The sequence below is a fragment of the Eleutherodactylus coqui genome, chromosome 10 (genome assembly GCF_035609145.1).
Source record: "Eleutherodactylus coqui strain aEleCoq1 chromosome 10, aEleCoq1.hap1, whole genome shotgun sequence".
In the NCBI taxonomy this organism is placed as follows: domain Eukaryota; kingdom Metazoa; phylum Chordata; class Amphibia; order Anura; family Eleutherodactylidae; genus Eleutherodactylus; species Eleutherodactylus coqui.
The window spans coordinates 48733837-48754035 of NC_089846.1; the positions used below are offsets into that span (position 1 = coordinate 48733837).

The window sequence follows — 20199 nt, forward strand, 5'->3', positions numbered from 1 at the left end:
GGATGACAACTTCGACAGCCTACAAGTTTTCACAATCTGGAGGCTCAGTTACAGCAAAAATTGACCAATATGCTGCAGGACGAAGGGGTAAGGAAGAGGGTAGGAAGGCCTGAGAGGACTCAGACTTCAAGGCAGATTTTAATGGACCCAGAAAGAGAGTAAGAAGGATCCAATGGCTGGATGGTCTTAAGGACAGAAATGTCCAGGAAGGTTGGGAAATATTGCGAAATGAGATTCTCAAAGCACAATCGTTACCAATCCCTAAAAGAAGGAAGAAAGGGAAGCATTTGAAGAAACCAGGATGGATAAACACAGAACTTACACACATGTTAAAAAAGAGAAAAAAAAGTTTATCAAATGGAAAGAGGAGGGAAATATCTAAAGAAGAATATAATGTGGTCTGCAGAAACTGTAGGGCAAGTGTCAGAATAGCTAAAGCTAATATCAATTGAGGCTTGAAGAGAGGACAAAAGCAATAAGGAAATTTTGGGGGGTATGTCAAAAGCCAAAGAAAAGTCAAATATGATATAGGATATTTACAGGATGAAAATGATGTGGAGAAGGCCAAACTTTTAAATCTCTATTTTGCATGTTTCCTCTCAGAAAGTAAATGCAACATACGCTACATATGCTATTGAAGGAATAAAAGAATGCAGGCGATTGGAGATGAGCGAGTAGTGCCTTAGCCGAGTATCTCCCCGCTTGTCTCTAAAGAGTCGGGGGCCGGCGCGGATGACATGTGAGTTGTCATCTCTCCCCCGCCGCTCCCCGAATCTTTAGGCCTCATGTCCACGGGGAAAATAATAATTAAAATCCGCAGCGGATCACCCGCGCGCGGATCCGCGCCCCATAGGAATGCATTGACCACCCGCGGGTAGCTAAATACCCGCGGATGGTCAATAAATGTGAATTAGAAAAATCATGGAGCATGAAAAAAAATGGACATGCTCCATTTAGGTGCGGATCACGCTCCGGATGGCCCCATTGATCTCTATGGGGTGCGGGAAATCCGCTGCGGGTGTTAAATGCCATTTATTTGGGTGCGTGAAATCTGCATGCGGATTACAAGTTTGGCTTCTTTTTCAGTGGCCTTGCATTTTTTTTCACGCGCAGATGCAAAAATGCCATCCGCGTGCATACACGCGTGAAAAAAAACGCATCCGCGTGTCATCCGCATGCAATAAAATACTATTTTAAGCTCATCCGCACTGCATCCGCGGCCCAAATCCGCGTTACAAATCCGGAGCAGATTTGATTTTCCCCGTGGACATGAGGCCTTAGAGACGAGCGGGGAGATACTCGGCTAAGGCACTACTCGCTCGAGTAATGTGCCTTAGTGAGTATACTCGCTCATCTCTACAGGCGATCTATAAATAGAGAGATAATGCAGAAACACTTAGCTTGATTTCAATGAGAGCTGTGCTTGCATTTAGAAGTGCCAGCTACTACACAGAGGTTGGGGCGGAGGCTTCGATTCCAACCTCTAGGAGCTTGATTGTTTTCGACAATGCGTGTATATGTATAAATGCGATAATGTGTATTTATTACTGATTCACATGAACTGTGCGTCAAGCCATCGGGGTTCGGTAATGGGCACGTTAAAAAGGACCTTAACCCCTTAGTGACGGCGCTATAGTAAAACTACGTCCTGCTGTTGCAGGACGTGTATGGAGGGAGGTAGCGGCGCTATCTCCCTCCATACAGCGTGGGCGTCAGCTGTTTATTACAGCTGACACCCGCGGGCAATAGCCGCGCTCGGACGTTCGCAGCTATTAACCCTTTAAATGCCGCTGTCAATTTTGACAGCGGCATTTAAATCCCCCGAACAGCGTTCGGGGGTCCCGCATGGCCCCCCCGCGGTAAGATCGGGGGAGCCGTGCAGGTGTCATGGCAGCCGGGGGCCTTTAGAAAGGCCCCAGGGCTGCCTTAGCAGACTGCCTATCAAGCCATCCTCGTGGGGTGGCTTCATAGGCTGCCTGTGAAATAGCAGTATGACGTACTGCTATAGCATTACATCATACTGCAGGAGCGATCAAAGCATCGCATGTTAAAGTCCCCCAGGGGGACTTCAAAGTAAAGTAATCAAATCAATAAAGTTTTTTTTAATTGTAAAAAAAAAACGTATAAAAGTTTAAATCACCCCCCTTTTGCCATATCTATTATTAAAAAAATCTAAATCATAAAATAAAAATATGTATTTAATATTGCCGCGTCCGTAAAAGTCCAATCTATCAAAGTAGTGCATTATTTTTCCTGCACGGTGAACGTCGTCTGAAAAAAAAAAAATAAAGAACGCCAGAAATGCATTTTTTTAGTTACCCTGTCTCCCAGAAAAAACGCAATAAAAAGCGATCAAAAAGTCATATGTATTCCAAATTGATACTATCGGAAACTACAGGACATCCTGCAAAAAATGAGCCCTTGCTCAACTACGTCGACGAAAAAATAAAAAAGTTATTGCGCACACAAAATGACCGCAGAAAATAATTGAAAAAAAATTAAATATCCTTTAAAAAAATGCAAGTACTACAGCAAAAAAATTACTATATAAGTTTGGTATCGTAGTAATCGTACTGACGCATAGAATAAAAATATCAGGTCGTTTTTGTTGCAGTTTGTGCGCCGTAGAAACAGGACGCACCGAAAAATGGTGGAATGTCGTTTTTTTCCCCATTTCTCTCCGCTTAGAATTTTTTAAAAGTTTTTCAGTAAATTATATGGTACAATAAATAGTGCCATTGAAAAATACAATTCATCCCGCAAAAAACAAGCCCTCATACAGCGAACTACGATTTTTAAAAGGGAGGAGGAAAAAACAAAAATGGAACAAAGCAAAAAAGCCCCGTCACTAAGGGGTTAAGGATATGCCATCACTATTGTAATCTCGAAACAGCCATTTAAAGTGACTTCCACAGAAGTTTGAGTTTTTTGGGGGGGAATATTGCTGATTAGTACTGTAAAAGTAGAGTTAGAAGTGAGAGGAGCACTAAAGGACTTGTCAAAGATGGCAATGTCCTACAATAAGAGGCAGAACATTAAGTATGCCTATATAATAAAAACTCAATGTAAATAATACATCATTTTTTAATGATACTTTCTGCTGAATAAAGTAAGGCAAAAAAAGGTACTATGGACATCTCTTGCAATGCTATTTGTCTCTCCATCACATTAATCCACAGCCAGAATAGAGCATACAAATTGCATCAACAGCATTCATGTTCCATCCCGCTTTGGGTCAGGCCACCATATGCAGTCGCCAGTCAGGGAGCCCCAAACCTTTAGCTCCATGGAAAGTCCAATAGTAGAAAAGTGGACCGGCAGCATATAAGGATGCAATAACATTATTGTTAATTTAATAATTTGTTATTGTTAACAATAATTTTATTGCATCCTTATATGCTGCCGGTCCACTTTTCTACTATTAACCCACAGCCAATCTCTGGCCATGGAAGTGACGGTCATAGAGGGCATTTTATAAAGGTGAACGTACCTTAGTACCTTTTCATAGTTCAAGCTATTTGGAGTCTTGCACCATTTATAGCAATCAAATCATAGAAAAGATGGAAGATGAAATATGCTTTATGTTTGTACATATTTATGTACAAACTCAATTCTAAAATAGTTGGGACGCTGTGTAAAATGTGAAGAGAAAAAAAAAGGAAAAGAAAACAAGAATGCAATGATTTGGAAATCTCATACAACCATATTTTATTCACTATAGAGCACAGAACACATCAGAAGGTGAAAGGGAGACATTTTTCCATTTAATTAAAAAAATAACTAATTTAGAAATTAATTGCAGCAACACATCTCAAAAACTTGGGGCAGGGCCAAGTCTACCATTGTGTAGCATCTTTTTACAACAGTCTATACATGGCTGGGAAGTGAGGAGACCAACTGCTGGAGTTTGGTGAAAGGAATTTTGTCCCATTCTTGACTGATGTAGGATTGTAGCTCCTTAGCAATCCTGGGTCTTCTTTGACAGATTTTTTGTTTCATAATGTGCCAAATGTTTTCTATTGGTGAACGGCCTGGACTGCAGGCAGCCAGTTTTTTAGCACCCAGACTCTTCTTCTGTGAAGGCATGCTGTTGTAATGGATGTGGTTTAGTATTGTCTTGCAAAAATGTACTAACCCTTCCCTGAAATATATATTTTCTGCATGGGACCATATGTTGTTCTAAAACCTCTATATACTGCTCAGCACTAGAGATGAGCGAGCACCCAAATGCTCGAGTCCACGTTATTCGAGTCGAGCTTTTCGTAAAATTCGAGAGCTCTGCTCGAGTAACGAACCCCATTAACTACAATGGGAGACTCGAGCATTTTTGGATGTGGGACCCCGGGTGCCGAGCTTTTTTTTTTTTTCTCTCTCTCTCTCCCCCCTGCCTGCCAGACAAAAAATTTGCCAATGACGCCCACTGCATCACGGCGGGGCCAAAACAGGCACGTTGCAGTGGGGAGGAGCCAAAAACTGGGGCGGGGTCGAACATAGCTTGATGCTAGTTCGAGTAACGAGCATCATCGAGTACGCTAACACTCGAACGAGCATCAAGCTTGGCAGAGTACGTTCGCTTAAGTCTACTCAGCACTGATGGTGCCTTTCAAAATGTGTAAGCTGCCCATGCCATAGGCAGTAAGGCACTACTGCAACTCCATACTATCAAAGATGTTTTTTAAACTGTGCACTAACAACAAGCTGAATGGTCCCTCTCCTCTTGACTCCACAGGACACGGCGTCTGTGGTTTCCAAAAAAGGATTTCAAATTTTGATTCATCTGACCACAGAACAGTGTTCCATCTTCCCTGAGTTCATTATCTTCTGATGATATTATGTACTGTAGATGGTGGGATATTCAAAGTCTTTGCAATTTTACATTTGAGGGACATTTTTTATGAAATTGTTCCACAATTTTTAGATGTAGTTTGGTGAACCTCTGACCATCTTTGCTCCTGAGAGACTCTGCCTCTCTACCATGCTCTTTTTTATACTCTGTCATGTGACCTTCCAGCTATTTTTCATTAGTACAACTTATTTTTCAGTCTTTTGTCAACCCAGTCCCAACTTTTTTGAGATGTGTTGCTGCCATCAATTTCTAATAGAGTTAATTTTATTTAATGAAAATAAAAAAATGTCTCCCTTTCAACTTCTGTTATGTGTTCTATTGTGAATAAAATATGGCTATTTGAGATTTCCAAATCATTTCATTATTTTTTCCCCTTTACATTTAGTTACATTTTACACAGCGTCCAATTTTTTTGTAATTGGGGTCGTACATTAAAAGGGCCTTTTCTAATCTAATTAAAACAATAAGAAGAGCAGACGGCACTCACCAACAGATGAACAAATTCTAACCGCGCCTGTGTGATACACAATGGTACCCAGCGACAATGATAAAGCTTTACAACTATGTACATTGTTGATTGAATAGGCGTCATTCACCGCAATAAAATGCATAGCAGTTTCTTTATTAAGTGTCTTGATACAAAAAGTGCAAGGATTAGATCGAGGACACAATGCACATAGACAACAGCGGTTTCATGTGAGATGACGCTTTTTGTAGCCTTCACACCGGTGTGAAGGCCCACTGCCACTTTTTGTATGAATCAATAAACTGCTATATATATTATATTCTGGCAAGTGCCACCTTTTCTACTTTACTTCGTCTGTTTCTCTTGTTTTAATTCTCACAACGAAATGTCCTTGAATCAACTGTTGGCATCATTGAAGAGTAGAAATAATTATAGCATGCAGCACTTTAGATCTGAGATGTAATTGATTTCAACATAAGAATGAAGAAACGTTCTATTTATATTTTATATATTCTAATTCAATTGACTAATCTAAGGAGATCAGCAAATGATAACCTCAAGACTAGAAATTATTCTTCAGAGATTCTGAAATCCCCATTTCCATTGTATATTATGTTATCAAACTGTCGCCAAGATTAACATTTTAAAATAACATGCGCAGCCATTGCTTCACTTTCCAAGCGAGATGTCAAACGTCACAATTTTCTGCTTAGATGAACTTTTAGATGCACTTTTTAACCTGCGTAATTTATGACAAAATCCAACAAACTGAATAATAAGTAAGGGCCATTGTACTTTATACAGCCTGCACATGGGGAGAAAACGTGACGCAGTATGGGATCTGGCGGAATATTCAACTGAAGTCAATAAGGACTGCATAGCGAGACCCCCAAATTATGTACGACGGAGCCTTCGGTCTCCATTTCTGTAGTAAGCTACTTTCACACTAACATTTTTTGAACTGATCCAGTTTTACTAAAAATGGAAGACGTGATGCAGAAAGCATTCCGTCATTTAACCCTTTCCAATCCAATTTGTATCCTGGTTTTCCTAGGGGGTTACTCTTTTTCTGCCGTTATACAACGGCGCTATCTGCTGGCTAAAGCCAGTACTGCATGAGGGGACACATTGGATAGGCTCTGACAGCAGAGAGGCTGGAAATATACAGTAAGGGAACCCTGACGGATGTCTTCCAACATCGAAGCTGCCTAGCCTTATATCATAATGTCTTCAGAGGTCAGACAGTGGATTGGAAAGGGTTAATAGATCCAACTAATAAATCCACCAAAAGAACAGGATACAATGCTTTCTGTCTATTTCCGTTTCACAGCATTGAAGACAAATCCGTTTCCTTGTGCAGCCTGGTAGAGATGAGTGAACAACAATGGATGTTGCCCTCCTATACCACAAGAGGCTTTAATTTGTGCTGGTTTGTTTCACTTTAATGAAAGTGGGTCAGTGGTTAGCATGGCTGCTTTACAGTGCTGGGGCCCTAGGTTCAAATCTCACCAAAGACAGCATCTGATTCACGATAATTTTTAAAAAAAGGTTGGGACTGCCCAACCCGAATATTTCACTAATAGCTCAACACTAATCCTGTATAATAATAATATGGATTTCTGATTTGGTACCTAATAAAATAAATTTGGCTTCTAAATGTTTAGACTTAGGAACCAAACACACCCAAGTAAGGCTTTAAAGGAGCTTTCCAGGCAGCACCCGCTGTCAGTGCCTGTATCTACTGGGGTCAGAGTGGAAGCCTCTGCTTTGACATGGTGTAGTGGCTGGTGCTTGGAATTGCAGGTGCAGCTCCTATTAGTGTCAATGAGAGCTGTGCCTGCAATTACAAGCACCAACTCTGATGTTTGCCAGCGCTGCCTGGAAAACCGCTTAAAGTCTTGAACCCTGCAACAAGCTGGTCTTTAAGCAGTGGTCTTCAAAGTGACAAAGTCATGTGATTTCTTACTATAAGGAAACTTTATAATGAACAACAACAGATCCAAAGACCAGCTCACATGTTCCCTGCTCGGACATGTTTGTCATACATCCTAAGCAATGCAAGAAAAGGAAGACGACCAGCAGTCCTTTTAAAGAATATAATTCGAGCTTTCATTCGCAACTTCATAAGATCCATACCAGAAGTAGAACCGCTTACAGGTTTCAGGCGTCTGTTGTACTCTTAATCATAGCAATAACTAAAGTGTGAGGAAAGTGATATTGCCAGTGGTACACGGATAGGGAGGGGTCCTATAGGGCACCCTCAGAGGCACTAGTTATTTTTTAACTTTGTTGGTATTGTGCAAATCAATTTCATTGGATAAAGGCTTTACTGGTCCTGGTTGGGTGGAAAGCCCAATTCTAATTTTTGCTATGGAGCCCCATATTGTTTATGTACGCCCATGCTGATAGCAGTAGTATAGGTTTGTTGATAATTTTACATCTACAACGTTAGATGTGACCCACATGGAAATTGCACCCGCTGTCCATTATGTATTAGAACCACTTAAGCAAACAGCAGGCTTTAAAGTACCCAGGTTATACTCACAGGACAGTTACACACTCCTGAAAGACAGATTCGTGGATGGTGTGTATCTGATTTCCCTCAAGGTCCCTAAGAACAAAAAAAAAAAACAATTTAACAATAGTGTATTAGCCAACTTGGAAGATTAACCCCTTCACTAGTGCAAGCTACTAGAGATATTAGTGGTGCCAGTAGAAGGTACACACAGGACCCTACCCATTGTAAGGTTGGTCCTGATAGTTTTTGAATACTCACATAAATGTCCATTGCCCTTCACAGAATATTGACAGAAGGCTTGACTTCAGATTAGTCTCTGTGGCTTCTACTTTGCTACTATAAACTGCAATTTTATTGCGTAGATGTGTTTCAATGTTTTCTCGTCCTATAAACACTAAGTTTCATCATTATATTAGTGTTCCATGCTCGCTTTGATTTCTAGCCTCCAACTACCGTGGTTATATTCTATTGGAATAACAAAGAGTTGATGATTGGGATTATCAGGATTTGTTTGTGTTGCAAAGAGACTTAACATAGATGGATTGTGGAAATGAGTCCTGAGTAAATGTAACAATTTTTTAAAATTCACAATTAGTCAGTCTTAACACTATATGCTGACACTGACTGTAGTTAAGCCCATTAATCCACTTGAACCCCAATTGTTATACTCGCTGTGACATCAATCGTTTATTTTCTCAGCTATTGTTGTCACTACCTGCCTTTTGGAGGCCATGATTATAGCTGGCTGTCATTCATGACGGCACTTGTTCAGATGGGCGATTTTTTTTGTGCGTTAAATCGGCTGACCAGAAAAGATAGGTCTGGACCTATATTTTGCCAGAATACGTCAACCAGTTCCATAGCCATGCATAGGAGCCTATGATAGCTGCCCAAAAAGGGAGGTGGGAGGGAGTTTAGCAGCGGCTCTACTAAACCACCCCCCCCTTCCTGCCCTTGCCGGCTGCCGGCAAAGGGAGGGGCAGGACGGGGTGGGAGATTAGCTAAACTCCCACCCTGTCCTGTCCCTTCCCCTTGCCGGCAGCCAGCAAGGGACGAAAGTTTAGCACACTAGCTCCTGCTCTCCCTCCTGTCCCACTCCCTCCCTTTGCTGGCAGCCGGCAAGAGGCAGAGAGGTAGAGGGAGTTTGACAGAGCTAAACTCTCTCCCCCTGCCTGACAGTATTCAGGGCTGCAGTGTATGAATGGGCTTCCGAAAATCGCAGCACTCGTGTGAAGCCATATGTGTTTTCCTAGCCACATTGGCTATTAGCTAAATTGAAACAGTTCAAAATATATGCAATAATTGAAAAGTAATGAGTGTTATTCAAAAATCATTGAGTACGGTTTATTAGACTGGTTACTTACAGCCAGTTAAGGTGAGGCATTTCTGAGCACAAGGAATTCTTTGGAATTTCGCTAATGGAATTATTCAGCATGTACCTAAATGAGAAAGAAAAAAAATATTATCTCCTAAACATTATTGAGTTCATTATTGATTGCACAGCCCAATTTAAAATATGGTCATTCCAGTAGCCATGGTCAAGTCAGGAGGAAGAAGCATCCTACCACAGATTTCTTAGAACTAAAAACGTTATTTCATCATTTCATTCAGCGGGTAATGAATAAAAGAAATCAATGTAATGTGCAGTTTTTTTCTGTCATAATAAGAGAAATTAGAGTAAGCATGCCTTGTGAATAGATTATCTAATGAAGTCGTCTAATCTTCGGTTGTCATTATGTAGAAGTAGAAAGACTTACAAGAAATACAGAGAGTTTAGACCCGTGAATGCTCCAGGGACGATCTTAGCAACTCTGTTATTATCCAATATCCTGCAGAAAAAAACATGTAGAAAGGTTAAAAATTGATTTTAAAATATCCAAAATATTGGAAAATCATTTTGGAGAAAATAAGCTGACAGCAGTTATAGAAAATGTAGTCTAAAAGACTATGGCAAATGACAAGTAATTAGTTGAGGTTTCCTATATTAAATGATCAATACTAACTATTAATTTGTCTTACATGGGTCTAGAGGGGTATTGTTGCATGCCACCTCGTCAGTCTCCACAACAAGAAACAATACTCCTCCACATCAAAGGCCTCTTTATTAACAAATTATATATATATATATCTCAATGGAAATCGTGCAGGTGTGCATAACATATTAACAATATGAAAACGTTTTTGAATGTTCTCCATATTTAATTTGCAACATCAGCACCTCCTTTCGATCTTTTGACACAATGCACTGATTAGAGGTCAACTCTCCCCTGAATATTGCCCCAAATTATCATTCAATATATAGACCTGTAGCTTAGGGGACTCCCCATGAGATGGGCCACCATTACCCCCTTAAAATGCATTTCTTCAAAGACCCCATTCCTGCTATAACACAAATGCACGAACTATTATGCATGTGCATCTTGCCATGCCCTAGCCACCTTTTCAATGCCTTCCATTAAAGCTAGTGCCCACAAGCCTGTTCCAGAGCTTACCTAGGACCCCAATTCAGTGCACAGGCACCTCCGCCTTGGAAAGGCTCACCTGACTGCTTGCTGGTCTCACATTTGCATGCAAAGGTCCCTAATAAATGTATGAGGGCCCTAACACCCAAAACAACAAATGAGTTCTTGAGAGAATGTCAATACAGTAACAGACAAAACAAGCACTCTTCACTCTTACAAATAATGAGACCTGTCAATGTCCAATCTTCCACAGCTCATCCTCACACAAGTCCCACTGAACCACCTCACTTGGCCACCCCAATACAAAACTAATGTGACCCATAATCAGCTGCACTCAATCCACACATCTCCAAATGTCTCTGTCTAATTAGCAGTTTTTCAGTATGTGTCAAACAGTCAAAAAGTGTACACCATAAAAAATCCTGCCGTGCGTAGCCAAGTAGCCAGCACCTAATGCATTGGACCACAGGCGTAACTTGAGGCTTCTGGGCCCCGGTACAAAATCTGGAACTAGCCCCTACCCCCAACTATAAAGCTTCATTGATAGTATTGTTTTGCAATATGGGGAAGAGAGACTTTATTGGCCCTCTTTACGGCTCCTGGGCCCGGGTGCGACTGCACCCCCTATAGTTAAACCAGTGCACTGGTCATTCACTCAAATCCTCAACCCACCATAACTCTGCCAAAAGCCATGTGCAGAAAACATCAGTCTTGCATGACTCTATCCACGAACAACTCATTCACAAACTGCAACCCCCTATGGCACCTGACATTCTGCCCACAAGCTTGCTGATACAGAAGGTCCCAAAAAGCACTAATAGAAAAGCTGTTGCTGATGCCAATCCTGCACCACATGCCCTTTCCTATAAGCTTTGAGTGCCTGACATAACATAAATTATTTTGTAACATCCCTTAAAGAAACAGACCGGACCAGCCATCTGACCATTTAAGCACCAATAACCCATCCTTGCCAGCCTTCCCAATCATATACAACAGCAAAAATAATTATTGTCATATTCACAACCATCAATGGATCCCTCTATCACCACCACTCCTATACACTTGGGTACTTGTCACAAGTGCTATGTTACCACTGTTTTATGAGCATATTCAATGGCCAATGTGGCCACTTGGTTACGAGCTGCTCTGCATCTGTGGCCAACTCCTAGACCTGGTTCCACTGAAAGCGAGACAGATCATCATCAGAGAAATTGTATATTCCCGACACATGTGATATACATGCTCACACATTAAATTTCAGACAACGCAGAACCAAGTACTGCAGCAGGTTAACCACCGGAGGAGATTCAACTGCCATATTATTAATGCAATGAATTACACTAAAGCTGTCACACAAAACACAAACTTTCTTATCCCTGAGCTCATCCCTCCACATCTCAGTTGTCACTACAATGCGGAATAGCTCAAGTAGCGCTAAATTAATAGTCAATTCAGCTTCTCTCCACTCAGCCAGCCACTCAAAACGCACCATCGCCCACCAAAATATGGAACAAAGTTGTGTGTCCCTGCAACATCCTTCATAAAATCTAAATCTGCATTTGACAGTATTATTTCCAACCATACTGTATGGATATTGCACAACTGCATACAGATGCAGCAAATCTCAACTTGATTGTGATCATTTTCTGTGACAAGCTATCTTACCTTAAGGCATAAAAAAAAAAAACTATTGTTCTCTTATTTTAACATAGTAAAAGCCATTGAAAAACAATTAAATGTGTATATTGTAGCAAAGAAAGTTATTAAAGCCCATTTACACGCAAAAATAATCTTTCAAACGACTGAAAGATTGAAAAATTTAGCAATTTATTAGCATAAAGTGTTAATTACCGATAACACTTATTATCTTCATTTACATGTAAAAGGGCCTCCTGGAGTTGTTTGCAGAGCTTAGCATGTGATCACATGCCCAGCTGTTCACACAGCTGCATTGTTCTGTTGGAGGCTGACAGCAGATTACATTGTTCTTTGCAGTCTCCCATGGAGATAACAGCATGTGGTCTATTGAGACATAAATGTGTTTGCTTTATCTCCCAGTAGCTGAACAATGAATTTTAAGTTCACCTTAAAATTATCGTTCAAACGAATAGTGCACAATGCCGGCGTTTACATGTAACGACTATCGCTCATTTTTGGTCATTTGAACGAATTTTCAGCGATAATCGCTATGTGTAAGTGGGCCTTTAGAATGCATTAAAGTCATATCAAACTCTGACAACTTTTTAAACTCTGCCCACGTGTTTTCTGGGACACACTTAACCTCATAGCATGCAAAAGTTAAGATACCCCTGCCACTACCTCTGTTAACCACCACAAAAAAACAACTCATCCCATAGTCAAGATTTTACACAAAATGTTTAGCAATGATTGCAGCTGATCACAGGTAGAGCTTCTTTTGGTTCAAGAGGTTTTTATTCACAAATTTTTCGCAAATATAGCATTTGTATACATGAGCTCGCTTCAATGTTGGTCAATATGATTAAACTCTAGAAGCTCGATGACAGCCTCCAACGGATGAATCGTGAGGTAAAATACAAAACATAGAAAACAAAGATAGTCAAGTAGTGAGACATTTATCCCATTAGACAGAGACATTACAGGGGGACACAAGGATAAAGGCTATGTACCCTGTAACAGGAAGGGGGCATCAGGGCGAGCCCCAGTGCGATTAGTGCTCAGTTCAAGCCTCTTTCGGGGTTACCCGGGCCACTTCTCAAAGCTGAAAAGATTCTACCCATTCCTTGAATCTTTACGAGGACCGCAAAGAAATCCAAACCTGCCAAGTACTATAGAACTCCTAATGAGTATCGTTCTCACCCATCCTCAGTTCATCAAAGCGCGTAAGTTCGTTAAGCTCCTCCATCCACATCGCTCGTGTGGGAGGCACTGTGGACTTCCAGAGTCTGGGGATAATTCTCCTCGTGGCGAGGATGAAGAATTTCAGTATACCCTTTTTAAGTTTTTTGACCAGTCCCGGGCGGATTAAGAGCAGAGCCATCTCCATCGTTAATTTCACCCATGTCATACAGGTACAGTTATAGACCTGTATCACTTCCCTCCATAGAGCCGCTGCTGCCGGACAGCTCCACCAGATGTTGGACATATTCCATGTGTCATTGTTACAATGCCAACAGGTGGTAAAGATCTGGGGAAAATTTTTGTGTAATTGGTCTGGAGTCCTATACTACCAGGATAGGGTTTAAAAATGTAAGTCCTGGGCTTTGCAGGCCAATGATTGTTTGTGACACAGGATCCAGGCTCTCTCCCAATCCTCTTGTGGGAGACTCCTCCTGATTTCCAGTCTCCCATGCCTTCACATATGGCGGTGTCTGGACCTCCTGACTCCCGATCTAACATCAATTTGTATAAAGTTGAAATCATATGTCTCTGTGAGGTCGTGGACATACAAAAATATGCTCAAATGGAGTGAGAGGGCTAGTAAGATTCAGGGACCCAACAAAACCCCCTTAGTTGGAAGTATTGCAGCCACGAACCAGTTCGCGCGCCACTCTCTGCCATGATCTCCATCAGAGGCCTGAGGCCTAAGCTCGACACCACATGCTGCCCCTCAGAGAGGCCTCAAACTGCGGGTTGGAGACCAGGGGAGTAAGGGGCCCCAGCCCCATCACCAGGCCACTAGCCGAAGCAAATTCCGACCAGGTCCCAAGCAGCTGGCCCATGAATGGAGAGATAAACTGGCCCTCTAGATGTGACACCTCGGTCTGCGGCAACGACACATTTAGCGCTTCAGATTTTTGAGTATTTGTAGAGCTTCTTTTTACAGATAATACTTCCTGCACATGAGTTCAGATCCTCCAACTTGTTGAATGGTAGATGACACTCCATGGTCTGGGAATTCAGCTCTATTCTCAAAAAACTTGTAGGACCCTGAGTCTTGTCTGGGAGCACAAGGATGCCAAAGCAGCTGCTCAACTATCCTGAGCAAAACTGAACAAACAGATTGCACTGCTTGGCACAAGAAACAAGAACTAAATATCTAAATACTATAAAACAGAGTTTACACTGGACTCTTCTTTAAAGGGGTTATCCAACCTTTTAAAGTTGATGACCTATTCTCAGGACAGGCCATTAATATTTGAATGTTGGGGGTCCACTGCTTGGGATCCCTAACGATCAGCTGATTGAAAGGGCTACAGCACTCATGAGTGTTATAGCCTCTTCAATGTTTATATTTGAGCATGATTCTGTTCATCCTCAAAGCCTTCCACAACCTGCTTGATCTCTTCACAGAACTGGACTGCTTCTAGTACCTGGTTCTGGTGGTACAATGCCTTGACACAACTGCCTACATGACTAAATCACAATGCTCTAAGATGGGGAAAAAAACACCTCAAGCTTCCTCCTCTTGTGGGCCCCATCAACTCTCCAGATTTCTCTTGAAATGACAGACACGGGGCAGTTCTCTTTTTTGAGCATCTAGCACTGGTGCTCACATAAAGACTGTGCCTCCCAGAAGGCTAAGACATCATAGGGTGATGAGCAGATGCTGTTTCCACAACTATCTCCTCCACTCCTTGCTTCATCAACTCCACCCCTTGCTTCATCAACTCCAGCTTCACCTTTAATCATTGTGCATCAAAGAATAAGATCTCCATGCAGAAAATCTTGGGGCTGTGACTCTGCATGCTATTCTAATGGCCAATTAGTGGCAGAAGACCCTTCATTTTTTTGGGGTGGGGGGTATTCTACCCTGTCAGATCCCTCCTCCCAATCAATCAAGTATGAGACTTCCCCTCACCTCAAGCTCCCACTCCCTCTAACGTTGGCCTCACCTTCCAACTTACCAATTTAGTTTAAATTTTATCCTTACTGTCCCAATTTAGGGCTATCCTTACCTCAGTTTCCTGCCCAAGTCATGAGGCCTTCGCCTAAGGTGTGCACCCATATAGGCCTGCACTTTTCTTTTCACCTGAAGGCAAACTACATGTACATCTATGTTCAGAATTAAAAAGAGGACCTACCCCAGATGTATCCCCATCCTTCAGAACCTCAATCCCCATTTCCCAGTTGCTTTGGCAATGCTAATGTTAATTTGGTCCTGACAATAAAGCTTCTTTGAATTTGATAAAGACATGTCATGGCACCTATAATTATATCTTCCCAATTAGGGTATTTGTTTTAAAAGTTTCTTTCAACATAATCAACTTTTTTAACAATGGAAGGCAAAGGTCTCTTTCTAACAAATAAAGTTTCATTTCATATCAGATGTCTCATATACAGTGTATGTTGCTTTATAAAACTAGTACTAGCACACCAGCTAGATAAATATATAATGCACTGACTGATCTGTAATATCTGGGATATTTGAAATGTTAATCAAAATTAGTGCTGCACCTAGAGATGAGTGGATCAATTTGTCATGGTTTGAGATAAATCAAATATTAGCTCATTTTCTTGATATGATTCAGTCTGAAACCTCAGGCAGGAAGTTATCTTAGAGAGAGTTATTTGATATGCAGAATAGTTGGCAGTCTTTACTATGATTATTGACATAAAAAGGATGCAAAAATTCTGCTATAGAGTGTTTATTTTTGTATGATATTTATATGAATTTTAATTACTTATGTGTTTTTGAAGCTGAGTAAATAGTGTGGCATCATGCTGAATAACTGATACATAAAATAATTAGTACTAGTATTTCATCCTTTTTTATCATATGTTTAAACCTAAATTACAAAAAACACATGTTCTTTTGTGTCTTTAAGGCCAAAAGCGGATAATGAGATCCATCACAAATCCAGTTTTATTCTACTTTTAGGCTTCCTTCACACACACCAATTTTTCATATGCTTGTAAAAAAAATGACATGAGTTTCAAGTGTTTTTCAAAAAGTTTTTTACAAGCATCTTGGTGGTGTTTTAAATCTTGTTATATACGCAGCTTGCTTATTCAATTTTAAGTGTAAAAGTAAGTGCACCCCTATGTAATGTACCTAATCTAATTCTCTAACTTCCAGGTGTTGTGTAGGAATGAAGCATGATTTTTTGGCTAAGAAGGGGCTGTGTAGGAATGAAGCATGACTTTAAGGCTAAGAAGGGGCTGCAACCTCCAATATGGAGGTTAATTTGAAGAAAAAAAGGCGTTACCTTTAAGGGTTAAACGTGAGGTGTGGGAGGGGCACATTCTGCAGAGGGACATCGGTACATGCAGTCTGAGGAGAATCTAATGCTCCTCTATATCTATACATATTTTATTTCTCAGCTCCTAGGAAGTAACCATGACTTCATAACATTTTCTGTGTGAACAACATGTAAACACCTCTGCCAAATTGAGTTGGGCGAAGCCAGATATATCAGCTACTTGAACATACATTGCAGATTTCATCTGAATTTTGCAGCCAACACCAGGATGAGATGTAATGGAAAGTTGAAACTTTGTCTCATCTTTGTGTCCACTCTTGATTTTGGCTTCAGAATACTGATGCAAAATTCTGACCAAATTCTGCAATATTTAAATAAAACCATAGATTTCAAAAAGGAACATGTGGCAATGTAACAAACGAAAAAAAAAAGCAACACACACACAAAAAAGCTGGTAGGCTAACTATAAACTTAGTGAATCCTGCCCCCATATCGCACTCCCCACCATGTAAATTCCCTGAGGATGCAAGGGGTTTTCATGTCAAAACAGCCTTGCATCCCTTCGGGGATGAAGGGCTCATAGAGTTTCTCCCATTGTTTTCAATGGGAGACCTCACATTGCATCACATGAACCTAGCACGTGGTGCGCTGCTACCATTGGCCCCATTGAAAACAATGGGCGCTGCAATGCAAGAGCACGCAGCCAGATAGAACGTGCTACGATTTGTGTCCCGCATAGCATTGCATCGCAGTCCCACGCGGGAAAACATCGCTCATGTGTATGACCCAATTCAAAAGAATGGGGCTCATATTTGTGTGAGATTTGTGCATTTTGCAACACACAAGTCTCACGCAATTTTGTCATCCTTATAAAGGCAGCCTTAAATATGCTATGAAAAGCCACATGAAAGTCTACTGCTTTAGAAAGACAATTGTGTGTGAGCCGGTCTTTAAAGACAAAACACTACACTACCAAATCTGTCATACCTTTCAAATGTAATAATGTGCTTGGGTTTTACAGAACCAAAGACCTTGTCATATGACTTTTGGATGGCATATGCTGATAGTTCTACAACTGCTTCAAAACTCTATCAACTTGGCTGAAAAATAGCTTCTTAAATGCTCAAGTTGCTTTTAAGAAGAATAGCTTAGCTCATATACACACACAGGGTTTTTCGGAAAACAGACAATTTTGGTGACATTTTTATCATGCCGTTTTTGAGCCATAGCTGTGAGTGGATTCAAAAGGGAGATATATATATATATATATATATATATATATGTAAAATTCTTTTTTTATTGTTGAAAAACAACAAGTATACAGATGAAATACAATAGTAGGCATTATAAGTACACACTTCTTTATTTTCTTATCTGAGAATTACAAAATAAACTTTTTTTGAGGGCAGGGTTAAGTTGGAAGGGGTAAAGGGGGGCGTAAGGGGGGAGGGAAGGAGAGGTAAGAGGAGATCCATATGAATTCTAATAGTATTGTAAGATACAGATCCAAGAGTTTAAGTAATTGAATATACAGTGGGGAAAAAAAGTATTTAGTCAGATACCAATTGTAAAGGTTCTCCCACTTACAAAGATGAGAGAGGCCTGTAATTGACATCATAGGTAGACCTCAACTATGAGAGACAACATGAGAAAACACATCCAGAAAATCACATTGTCTGATTTTTAACAAATTTATTTGCAAATTATGGTGGAAAAAAAGTATTTGGTCAATAACAAAAGTTCATGTCAATACTTTGTTATACATCCTTTATTGGCAATGACAGAGGTCAAACATTTTCTGTAAGTCCTCAAAAGGTTGGCACACACTGGTGCTGGTATGTTGGCCCATTACTCCATGCAGATCTCCTCAAAAACAGTGATGTTTTGGGGCTGTCACTGGGCAACACAGACTTTCAACTCCCTCCAAAGGTTTTCTATAGGGTTGAGATCTGTAGACTGGCTAGGCCACTCCAGGACCTTGAAATGCTTCTTATGAAGCCACTCCTTTGTTTCCCTGGATGTGTGCTTGGGATCATTGTCATGCTGAAAGACCCAGCCACGTTGGAGGGAGGTTTGCACCTAAAATCTCATGATACATGGCCCCATTCATTCTTTCATGTATACGGATCTGTCATCCTGGTCCTTTTGTAGAGAAACAGCCCCAAAGCATGATGTTGCCACCCCCATGCTTCACAGTAGGTATGGTATTCTTTGGATGCAACTCAGCATTCTTTCTCCTCCAAACACGACGAGTTGTGTTTTTGCCAAACAGTTCTACTTTGGTTTCATCTGACCATATGACATTCTCCCAATACTCTCCCGATCATCCAAATGCTCTCTAGCAAACTTCAGTCGGCTCCGGACATGTACTGGCTTAAGCAGGGGGATACGTCTGGCACTGCAGGCTCTGAGTCCCTGGCGGCGTAGTGTGTTACTGATGGTAGCCTTTGTTACGTTGGTCCCAGCTCTCTGCAGGTCATTCACTATGTTCCCCGTGTGGTTCTGGGATTTTTGCTCACCGTTCTTGTGACCATTTTGACCCCATGGAGTGAGATCTTGTGTGGAGCCCCAGATCGAGGGAGATTATCAGTGGTCTTGTATCTCTTCCATTTTCTTATTATGGCTCCCACAGTTGATTTCTTCACACCAACCTGCTTGCCTATTGCAGATTCAGTCTTCCCAGTCTGGTACAGGGCTACAATTTTGTTTCTAGTGTCCTTCGACAGCTCTTTGGTCTTCACAATAGTGGAGTTTGGAGTGTGACTGCTTGAGGTTGTGGACAGGTGTATTTTATACTGATAACAAGTTCAAACAGCTGCCATTACTACAAGTAATGAGTGAAGGACAGAAGAGCCTCTTACAAAAGAAGTTACAGGTCTGTGAGACCCAGAAATCTTGCTTGTTTGTCGGTAACCAAATACTTATTTTCCACCATAACTTGCAAATAAATTTGTTAAAAATCAGACAATGTGATTTTCTGGATGTGTTTTCTCATGTTGTCTCTCATAGTTGAGGTCTACCTATGATGTCAATTACAGGCCTCTCTCATCTTTTTAAGTGGGAGAACTTGTACAATTGTATCTGACTAAATACGTTTTCCTCCACTATATGCAGGCCTTGTAATATCCTGTACAACTATAAACTTTTTCTCGAGGAGAGAGATCTTCCTGCTCTGGCTAATTTTGGCTGTAACTATTCGGTGAGAGGACGGGAGGATAGGAAGTTTTTGTTAAGTTGAGCTAAAGCTTTAGTTAAATGGATTCTATGTAGTTGGTTGAGGGGGGAGTGGGAGGGGTGGGTACAAAATATTTTAAAAAAGAGCTTCTCCTCCCTGCTGAATCCACTTCTGACTTTGTCTCAAAATCGCATTAAAACTGCAGTAGCTGGCTTCTTCTTTTTTTTTTTTAAAGCGGTGTGTAATGCTACCCTTAAATATAGGAACCAAACCATGTATGCGGTATAATTCCTCTATATTTGTGAATTACTTTTCATAAATTGGTTCTACATACATCTTAAATACAAAATGAAATGGAACCACAAAATTACTTTTGCATAATAAATGAAATATATAAACGTTCATAAATATATAATGAGTTATATCGTGTAATATATTGTGTGCCAAGTTCTTAACAGAACGTAGAAGGAAATTTCATAAGCTGAATGTGCCAGAACACTGGCTTAATATGTGCCTCAAAATTGGCGTACGTGCCCTGCACCACAATTTTGCTCCTCACTCAAGTAGTTGGTTTGGCTTCGGGTGACCTATCAAAGCTGGGGATGTGTCA

The 20199-nt window shown here is 40.8% G+C and overlaps 1 protein-coding gene across 1 annotated transcript in view; it reads right to left on the reverse strand.

Moving 5' to 3' along the window:
* The window catches only part of LOC136579736 (relaxin receptor 1-like), a 335848-nt gene that overhangs the window by 44209 nt on the left and 271440 nt on the right, over positions 1-20199 (reverse strand). The window contains exons 8-10 of the mRNA XM_066579797.1: positions 9588-9659; positions 9195-9269; positions 7858-7923 (exon numbers count right to left, since the gene is read on the reverse strand). Coding sequence (XP_066435894.1) covers positions 7858-7923; positions 9195-9269; positions 9588-9659 — 213 coding nt within the window. The remainder of the gene's footprint in view (positions 1-7857; positions 7924-9194; positions 9270-9587; positions 9660-20199) is intronic.